Source organism: Maniola jurtina, chromosome 1 (genome assembly GCF_905333055.1).
Source record: "Maniola jurtina chromosome 1, ilManJurt1.1, whole genome shotgun sequence".
NCBI classification, from domain to species: Eukaryota; Metazoa; Arthropoda; class Insecta; order Lepidoptera; family Nymphalidae; genus Maniola; species Maniola jurtina.
The window spans coordinates 9,426,549-9,436,889 of NC_060029.1; the positions used below are offsets into that span (position 1 = coordinate 9,426,549).

The following is a 10,341-nucleotide window of genomic DNA, read 5'->3' on the forward strand; positions in this document are numbered from 1 at the left end:
ATAATAATTTTATTTATCTCTGAAAAAATTCTCACTATATTCACGAATACTATATAAATCACTGCAACGAGGCAGGGTATCCTGATCATAGATATAGATTATAGATCCTGATAATAAATACAGCATATAATATGTATTGCTAAATATAGCTATATTTATATTATACTTTTTTTCCCCCCCTCTCGTCTGGCTTTACAAAAATTAGCCAATGTCAAGTTTGTAGTTATTTGTAACCAATGTAATGTTTTTAACAAGTTAGTTAAACTATACAAGTATGGACCCCGTCTGTGCCGGCGCTGGCCGACATACGCACGGCACCCCCTTAGAGCGCTTTCCAGTCAGTTTTAACAAAAAAAAACATTTCAAAAAGGCAGAGTACGCCCGCCAGCTAACACCAACACAGACGAAGTCCATTGTAATACTTACATAAGAAATGGCTGACGCTGATCGATGTTTTAGGGTTGCCATCTAAAAAGTATGAAAAAAGCCGAGTAGTAAAAGTCAACTTCATTAGCCAAACTCTAAATATATTATTTGGGCAGGTAAACATGATAGGTTGTAAGTTCCTGGCCTGTCAATGGTTTTTATGATTCTTTTTGGATACACAAATAGGAAGGTCTTTCATAATTTCTCTTTCAGTTAAAATTAGATAAAACTTACTCGATTTTCAACATTGACATTTTCTCTCTAAACTTGAGAAGATTTATTTGCTGGCAGCCTTTGTGCTGCAAAGCTACGCCTCCCTGTTAATGTCATCTAAGTACCAAAAGATCCTTGTCATCGGATTCCTAGTCTGTGCTTGTCATTTATTGTCAAAATTCAAATGTCATTTTGTATATAGTGATCTGTGGTCATTTTGTGAAAAATCTTGATCAGCTGTAGTCTATTCAATTCAGTAACCTGTATTTAACTAAAATAATAATTGTTGATAGCAGATAGATTTGATTATTAATTGGAGGGTTCACGAATTGTTTTTGTATTTACTGTTTAATAAAAATTCATAATGACGTTAGATTTTCGAGATTTTGATAAAGACTCTTCAGATGATAGTAGTGACGATGGCAGTGAAATTGAGGATTCTGAAATGGAGCAAGAAGCTTTTTCAAATGGTATTATTTTACTGTATAATAAAAACAACGAAGCGAATCTTTAAAATCGTTGCAGCCTTGATTTTCACGTATTATTAAGTATAAAATTATTAGTTGAAACAATATTTTAATTTGCAATGCTTACACAGCGGAAAGCAAAAGGTATGGATATAACCCAACTTTACTTTGAAGTTGAAGTGTTCTGCAGTCTTAGTGTTGGATTTACAATAGTTTCAGTTTGGCTTTGGCAGGGGATTCGGGGGTAGTGTTTTATTTGGAATCGCTATTAACTGGGCAGCTTTACTGTAGGCAGTTAATTTTTCAGGTTCCATACCTCAAAAGAAAAAAAGAAACCCTTATAGAATTGCTTCATTGTCCATCTGTTTTACGATCACAAGCTGGCAAGGAACTCAGCGCTCACTCATTTTAAAAAGCATTTAATGCCAACATTATAGGCGGGGAGCCACCAATCCTGAAAGCCCTGTGATAGTGGATTTATTCAATATGATATTTGCCACATTTCTGACTTGAAGCCAAATAAATTATTCATTTACCAAGAGTAACTATTGTATGTTCAGCCAATAAGCTAAGCCAATTCCTAGTTCCATTGCTCAGCCAATATCTTTGATCTTAGTTTGTTGATTTATTATTTGTATGACCACAAAATACACTTTGTTATTAAGATAGCGGAGAAGATGTTGAAAATGAAAATAATGAAGACATTCAAAACAGCTCTGATGATAGTGAAGATGAAGTTGTGAAAGCTATTAAAGCTGAGAAAAACAAGCCTCGGGACCATCCTCCAAGCATCAAAACTGAAGATTTTATTGTAGATATATGTTTCCATCCAGCAAAGAACTTAATAGCTATAGCAAATATAGTAGGAGATGTATTGCTTTATGAATATACTAATGATGAGACTGTTTTGCTCAAAACATTGGAATTACACCTAAAAGCCTGCAGAGATGTAGAATTTGACAATGATGGGATAACTATGTTTACTACAGCAAAGGTATGATTTTTCTGCAGTTAGTAAAGAGTAGTTTTTTTGTTGCATACTTATCAATAGGAACCAGGTACAGTCATTATCGTCAGATACAAGTTTAAAATTCTTGATCTGTTGTAAGTACCTCTTATTTAGCTGTATTTCTTAATATTATTATGTTGATAAACAACAAATTGGTGACTTTAGTTGTGGTTCCATAAAGTTAACTATAGAATTTTAGTAATTTTACATAAATGTCACATTGGATTCAAGTTTTCCAGACTAGAAAAAAATAATATTCAATATAATTTATGTTTTAGGATAAAGCAGTCATGGGTACAGATGTAGAGACAGGCAAACTGAAACAATGTTTTGAAAACGCACATGAAGATCCTGTGTACAAATTGTTTCCTCTAGACTGCAATAAAATTATTTCAGGTAGGTAGGTATGTATTTAATAGTGGTATAAAGTGGTAAATTAGAAAGATCTGGATGTTAGTGGTATATTTATATGATTATTGCATTCATAGCAGAAAGTTCGACATGAAGAGTGAACCACGATGACAACTAGGCTCTAAGATACTGATGAATAAGAAGTAATGGTAAAAGCAGATCCTTATAAAACAACCCAGGAGTTAGCGTTATGACTTTAATAACTGGACAGTATTAACTCATTTGCACCAAATTTACAAAATGAAAGAGAAATGGGTGCCTAATTAATTAAATGATGCCCGTTCAAGTTTGGTTTGACGAGTTAGCGACTGAGCCATGTAAAGTTAATGACAGACAGACACTTACATTGGTTTATAATATTCCATTACGAGTTAGCCCTTGACTGCGATGTTAGTCATGCAGCATGATATTATTTCGTACTAGAGGATGCCCGCGGCTTCGCCCGCGTGGATTTCGGTTTTTTTAAATCCCGTTGGAACTCTTTGAATTTTCGGGATAAAAAATAGCCTATGTCCTTCTCCGGGATGTATCCCATGTCTGTACCAAATTTCATTAAAATCGGTTCAGCGGTCGGGCCGTGAAAACGTAGCAGACAGACAGACAGACACACTTTCGCATTTATAATATTAGTATGAATGGATTTATGATATTAATACCCCATCAATTCAGGCTTTTTTCTCATTAAACAGTCATAAAAGGATTCGGTTAGGCTTTGAGTAAGCACAGACATGTTTCGAAAAGATCAATAAATAAAACACTTATTTTGATTTCTATTCAAGTCTGCTGTTAATAACGCCCAATTCACATAAATGCATCGTTCAATAACAATTCTTTATTAATACCAATATATATTTTTGGATTATAATTTTTTACTATTCGTGACAGTGTGAAGGATGTGAGACTTAGAGCCACCTAAAATATCCTTTTTTCGGCCTGAAATAAGGATTTAGGAAACGTTTGTGTGTGAAGGCGTCGTTAATTACGGAAATAATAATATATTAATGTATAAAACAGGTGATGAAAGTGGTACAGTAAAATTGTGGGATCTCAGAAGACAAGACCCTATATTTGCTATGAAAATTGGTGAAGAATATATTTCTGACATGATTACAAATGAAGCCCAAAAATACCTTGTGTGTACTGGCGGTGATGGGATGCTTACATCAATAGACCTAAAAGCAAGGTACATAGTTTATTTATATTTATTAAACTTATAGAATGTACAGGGCATTTTTGTTACATTCAGTGCCACAAAAACCGCAGTTGGTTTTACCGGGCACTGCATCAACTTATTATAGTAATATTATATACCTAATATATACTAATAAATAAAATTGGAGTGTCTGTCTGTAATTTCGAAATTACTACCTCATATTAAGCTCATATGGTTATTTGAACGATACCAACACTGAATCACACGTTTTAAAAAAATTTGTCTGTCTGTCTGTCTGTTTGAAAAGGCTAATCTTCGGAACGGCTGAACCGATTTAGACGGGATTTTCACAGACAAGTAGAGGATTGACCAGGGCGTAACATAGGCTACTTTTTTAACCGACTTTCAAAAAGGGAGTTGTGTTTTTCTACCTATGTACACCGAAATATCCGAGATTTCTGAACCGATTTGCGTCGTTTCTTTTTTAATCGATAGAGGAACTTTGCGACATGGTTTCCTAAAAAAATTGGATTCCAACTCCTCAATCCTGATGCTGCAAGGGATCTGACCAATCCACGCGGGCGAAGCTGCGGGCATCAGCTAGTGAAACTATAAAAACAGTAGGTATAGTGATAAACTGTTAAGGTAGGTACATAATACTTAACCTAGTGGGTAGGTTAGAAAAATGTGTAGTTCGACGTGTTACATCCTGAACATCGCTGCCAGCAAAACTGGTTGCAGAGGTCCATAGTTAATTATTATTTATTACACACTATACAAGTTGCTCAAAAAATATTTTTTAAGTTTGTTTGTAATTTGTTTTGTTTTAATTTGATATTTTACCAGCTCCATGGTTACATACTGAATTAAATTGCTACTTTTCACTAATAATAATATATTAAGTTAATTTTCTATGAAAGCCCTCAGTTGTCTTTATTTCTCCCGACACCTTGAACTTCATGTTTAATTGATTTTATTTATTTCAGCAAAATATTTTCAAGGTCTGAACAATATGAAACGGAATTAACTTGTATGGGATTGTTTCGCTCTGAGACGAAATTGCTGGTTGGATCTTCGGTTGGCAAATTCTACTTATTTAATTGGAAGGAGTTCGGTTTCCACAGTGATGAGTATGTTGGACAAAAACATTCAATACAATGCATGATCCCTATAACACAAAATATTGTTGTATCATCTGGCGAAGATGGCATATTACGGGCAGCGCATATGTTTCCCCAGCGTCAACTCGGCATTGTTGGTCAACATAGTTTGCCAGTAGACGCCCTCGACATTAGCCATGACGGTCAATATATCGCGTCTTGTTCACATGACAATGATGTAAAATTTTGGAATATTTCATACTTCGAATCGATCGATTCACTTATTGATGTTAATCATAAACAAAACAAAAAGAAGGATCTATCAAATAACTTACCATCGAGTAATATCAAAAATGCTTCAGATTTTTTTTCAGGATTAGTATAATAACAATCAGTAAGAGCCTGGGCAGACGAGGGATTATTGTCTGCGGAGGACGAAATCACTACGGTCGGTGTTTAGCTGTACCTACTATTTATTAGTCCATCGAGTGCGTTATGCGATGCAGTTCTTATAATGTTACATTTTTGTCCTGTGCGGATAATAGTCCCTCATCTGCGCATGCGGTAACACGAATTTTACTGTTTATTATTGTAGCAATACATAAAGGGCTACCTACCCTACGTAGCTTGCGTCCCGGAAATTGATAGGCAACTTTTTATCCCGGAAAAATAAATAGTTCCCACGGGATTTATAAAGTCAGGGGCATCATCTAGTAAGTAATAAATAAAAACAATATATTTTGTCAATAATTGTACTACATAGTAATACTACTACATACTATGACGTCATACGTAAAGGTCGCTTACGGCGTTCTTGAATCGCATGGGTAGTAGGTACAGTACCCCTCAAACAACTTGCATAATGGCGAATGGCAGCTGGTGTACGCGATTGGTTGATCCAGTTAGCGCGGATACACACCATTTGGTTGATTAGTTGCCCTTTGCTTCCTTCCTCTATTCAAGCTGTTTGCCGGGCACTATAATTAGTATGAACTGTAAAAGCAAAACTTATGATTAAAATTAATATTTGAATTGATTAAATAGATTTTGAAAAAAATGAGTTTTCTTTATTCAAGTAGGTACTTTCATTAGCTTATTTCCGTGACATAGTGCGCGATGTTTGTTTTCTAAAGACCCTGTTGGCACATTTCAAATTCCTTCGAGAAATCTATATTCTATAGATACTAATATTATGATGGAAATATTGGTTTGTAATCGCTAAATTCAGAAATTAATAGGCACTACTGATAACTGAAGCGATTTTAATGGTTCTTTCACCATTAAAAAGCTTCTTTATCCAGAAGTAACCTGAGCTACGTAATATTTTATGAATCATTCATTCAATCATTGAAATGAATGAAAACTGGACCCTTTCAAGTAAACCTGTGAGGATGATACTGCCATTGGCGCAATTAAAGTGCCTCAAGTCTATTTTATTCGTATTAGTTTACAAATTCCGATAAAATGGAAAAACCAAATTAAATTTGAATTTCGCGGGCAGATCTTTTCTATTCGATCTTTTTCAAGGAATAGGATCACAGAATGCTACAAAACAAGCAGCAAATAAGATCATGACACTGCAACACTAACTTCCAAACTCAAAGGGCTAGAATTTAGAGCCGTAAAGTCAGTTGAAAAAATAAAGTGACTGAAGGTGCAGACAGACATGCTCATCATTAGCACGAAACCACGTAAGCCTGCGCATAGAACTGAATCATTTTGCTTGGAATGCAAGGAGTCCAAAAGAAAAGGATTCATCTGATCCTTTTCTTTTTCTTTCGGGTCCATCATTTGATAACCAGAAGGAAAAATATGGGATCAATGGCTCGATTGCTATTAGAAATGCGAGAAGACGGTATGAAAGGCTATACAAATCAAACTACTACTTGGTGCTATCCCCTATAAAGATCATGGCCGTAGCCAGGAGGAGGGTTTTGGAGTCAAACCCCCCAGAAATCCCAGACTAGTTCTCAAGTTTCCTAATCTTTTTTGTAAATATATCAAAAAAAATACGCTTGCTTCGCTTGCGCTTTTATATTGTAGGTTGATGCCCGGAACTTCACATTGATTCGGATTTTAAAAAAGCCCATGAGAACTAATTTTTGGGATAAAGTACCTATAGGATGCAAGCTATCTCTGAATAGTACCAATATTTTGGCTGATGATATGGAAAAGGACGTTTTTTGTCAGCAGTGATTACACGTATTGATTAGGTACATACTCTTTGGTGAAAAGGCTAGAACCCAGAGCCGTAATAAAACCAGTTAAAATTATTCTTTGGCTCTCGTTAGAGAGTAGTATGTTCCTTGTTCTTTGGTATCGGTGTTGAATTTTGAAATGTAATTGAAACAGAAATATTGAAAACAAATCAATTCAGAAAACTAGTTGAATTTTTAGAATGTTTATTAAATTCTTAATCTTAGCATTGAATTTAGTAAGTAGTTTAAGTTATGAAATGTATGGATATGTTGTTTATTGTCCTTGCATGGGTAAGTTCTATATGTCAACATAACCTCTTTGTTGGCCTTTTACGATGAAAATAATAATTATAAAATAATAGACGGGGCAATTTTTTTGTTAAAATACTGGTGAAGTGCGTATCAGAACATATCTAATCAAAGGTCAGAACCAGAACTAGGTTATGCTAGTTGCTAAAAACTTAGTTTGGTGGTCTATTTCATTTTAACAGCTTTTTAATTGTCTTAAAATATCTATTTATTTAATAAGGTAAGTCCGTATCACTCAGGGTACCTATATAAATCAAAATTATTTTTTCAACTAGTCTTAAGTCTTTTTTTAAGTCTATCAAGTCGTACGCCTCTCTGATGGTGTAGTGGTTATAAGATTCCCTACAACCTTACAGCCTAAAAGCCAAGTTTCACAGACAAAAATAAAATTATCGTGTTGGGGTCTACATCAATTCCCATTTTTATTCTTTCTGGACTGGTTTCCGCACTTAAACGTTTCCATCTGTTGTGCGTGCGTTGCCCCTCCCCGCCGAAGGTGTTTTCCCATGTCTTTGGTTTTTCCAATTAGAAATTTTCAAAATAACCTACCCATATTTTAATTTAGGTAGGTACATGAATCATCCAGTTTCAGTTTTATTATAACATAAGTGTAGATTTATATAGCCACTTATAAATTTTAATTTACAGGTAGATTTGGAAATCAAGCTGATCATTTTTTAGGGGCATTGGCATTTAGTAAAGCAATCAACAGAACACTTGTTTTACCACCCTGGGTTGAATATAGATATGGAGAGGTGAAATCCATACAAGTTCCATTTGATACCTATTTTAATATTGATACTTTACATCAGTACACTCATGTTATAACCATGAAGGCTTTTATGGAAAACATAGCCCCAGTGGTATGGCCACCGCAAAATAGAATCTCATTTTGCTACACACAGAGAATTGGTGAAATTGATAACAGTTGCAATGCGAAATCTGGTAATCCTTTTGGGCCATTTTGGGATACTTTTGGTATAGATTTTGTTAAATCTGAATTTTATGGGCCTTTAAACTATGATGCTCATAATGACAAAGTGATGGAATCTTGGACTCAGAAATATCCATCAGAACAATGGCCTGTGTTAGCTTTCACTGGTTTGTACAGTTATCTCATCCCTAATTTTGTACAAGTAAAATTCAATGATTTAATTACAAAGTTTATCAAATATTTTTACTATTTAGGTGCACCAGCAAGCTTTCCAGTTCAAGTTGAAAATGTACATTTACAAAAATACTTAACTTGGAGTAGTGATATTCTGAACAGATCAAGATTATTTATTAAGAAGAATATGAGTGGTGGTGGATTTCTAGGAATACATTTGAGGAATGGCCAAGACTGGGTAAAAGCATGTCAACATGTGCCAGACAGCCCTAAACTGTTTTCAGCACCACAATGTGTGGGATATAAAAATGAAAAAGGAAAGTTAACGCCATCAATGTGCCTGCCCCATAGAAGTGAAATAATAAAGTAAGTTTTTCCTAGAATAAAAAAATTTAAGAGGTAATGAAGTCGACTGCAAATTACGAGTAGGTAAATGTATTGGGTATGACAATTTATAAGTGAGGACTTTGTCTGCGTGAAATTAGGTTTTATACGATTCCATACCCAAAGTATGCCAATGGGACAAACTAATAAGCCTCCGCTGACCATTCATCCGTAACTGTAATAGGTAGAGAGTTGAAATATTCACAGAATATGTATTTCGATTGCCTCCTATAACAATTAAAAATATAAAATTCAATGGCCAATATGAAAATTTAAAATTATTATCATTTCTTATATGATGGTACGAAAGCCGTAAGGTCCCCACGCACTCGAACTGAACTGCCGCGACGCGCAGTTCCGCTGCGGCAGTTCAGTTCGAGTGTGTGGGCACCTTTAGACTTTCTAAGATATAAAATGTAGAATTTGTCAGTTCCCAGGATGCAAGCTATCTCTGTATCAAATAGACGATTCCGCGACTTCTTGAAAGTACCTTAATCCCGTAAGAACTCTGATTACCCAGGAAAAGTAGCCTTTATCATTATCTGGGATTTAAGCTATCTTTGTACAAAGTTTTGTCAAAATCGGTTAAACAATGGTCCTTCCGCATTTATCATATTATTCCATTAGTAGTGATTTATAATAATATTGAATATTTTTAAATTTCAGGCAAATCAAAAGAGCTCTTAAAAAATTCAAGGATATTAAGTATTTGTTTGTTGCATCCGACTCAAACCACATGATTGAAGACTTGCAAACCTCTCTTATGAACTTGAAAATAACTGTACTGAAACAACATCCAAGCAATCCGCATCTAGACCTAGCTATTTTGGGACAAGCCAATTATTTTATTGGTAACTGTGTATCATCATTCACAGCGTTTGTAAAGCGTGATAGAGATACTAAAGGATTACCTTCAGAATTTTGGTCATTTCCTGATAGGAAAAAATTTAAACATGAAGAACTCTAATACCAGTATAGGTAATGTGTTTGAGTAAAGACTATGTTGTTGCAAAACAAAAGCCTCAACTTATGTGGACCACATGTGAGAACATTCAGTGGAGAAAGTATACTTACCTACTGTTGTATTACTCTTGTACTAGACAATTTGTTTATTGCTCATGAGGACAATGTCATGAGCAATAAACAATGGCTGTTCAAAAGTAAGTACCTATGAAAATAATGCTTTGCCTACTTGTAATATTTGGTACAAATAAATGGTTACTTGAGTATGTACCTACTGTTTTTATGGGTTGAGCTGACAATTTTGTAATGGAATCTAAAAAAATATTAAAAATTCAAAAGCCCTTAGATTTGTTTTAATGATAACTAGTTCACTACCCCTGCACAATGGTCAGGAAACCACTTTATATGCGAGTCCGACTCGCACTTGACCAGTTTTTTTTAAATATTAACACTGCTTCAAGCTGCTGTTTGATTGCTCTTACAGTCAAAAAGTCTGCATTTGGACACACAAGTCCAAATGCAGTCATAGCTGTGGCCATACTGTCTGTCGCGTTACTATGTCAACTCTGCCGTCCTATCGAAGAGAGCAGTAACTAGGTT

The 10,341-nt window shown here is 34.8% G+C and overlaps 2 protein-coding genes across 5 annotated transcripts; both read left to right on the forward strand.

Moving 5' to 3' along the window:
- Positions 1-849: 849 nt before the first annotated feature.
- LOC123865605 (WD repeat-containing protein 55 homolog) lies at positions 850-5,386 on the forward strand. Of its 2 annotated transcripts, none has more exons than XM_045906791.1 (5): positions 850-1,109; positions 1,772-2,100; positions 2,394-2,511; positions 3,541-3,709; positions 4,666-5,386. In XM_045906791.1, the coding sequence occupies exons 1-5, from the start codon at positions 1,004-1,006 to the stop codon at positions 5,162-5,164; spliced, it is 1,221 nt and encodes a 406-aa protein (XP_045762747.1). In that variant the 5' UTR covers positions 850-1,003; the 3' UTR covers positions 5,165-5,386. The 2 variants fall into 2 exon arrangements, with proteins under 2 accessions (XP_045762747.1, XP_045762829.1); XM_045906873.1 differs by having other exon boundaries at positions 1,775-2,100.
- Positions 4,720-10,066, forward strand: LOC123865816 (GDP-fucose protein O-fucosyltransferase 1). 3 transcript variants are annotated; one of them, XM_045907139.1, is made up of 4 exons: positions 4,720-4,809; positions 7,935-8,387; positions 8,475-8,760; positions 9,445-10,066. In XM_045907139.1, exons 1-4 carry the CDS (start codon positions 4,806-4,808, stop codon positions 9,743-9,745), a joined length of 1,044 nt encoding a protein of 347 aa, XP_045763095.1. In that variant the 5' UTR covers positions 4,720-4,805; the 3' UTR covers positions 9,746-10,066. The 3 variants fall into 3 exon arrangements, with proteins under 3 accessions (XP_045763095.1, XP_045763017.1, XP_045763163.1); XM_045907061.1 differs by lacking the exon at positions 4,720-4,809 and adding an exon at positions 7,096-7,268; XM_045907207.1 differs by lacking the exon at positions 4,720-4,809 and adding an exon at positions 7,096-7,268 and having other exon boundaries at positions 7,935-8,231.
- Positions 10,067-10,341: the final 275 nt, after the last annotated feature.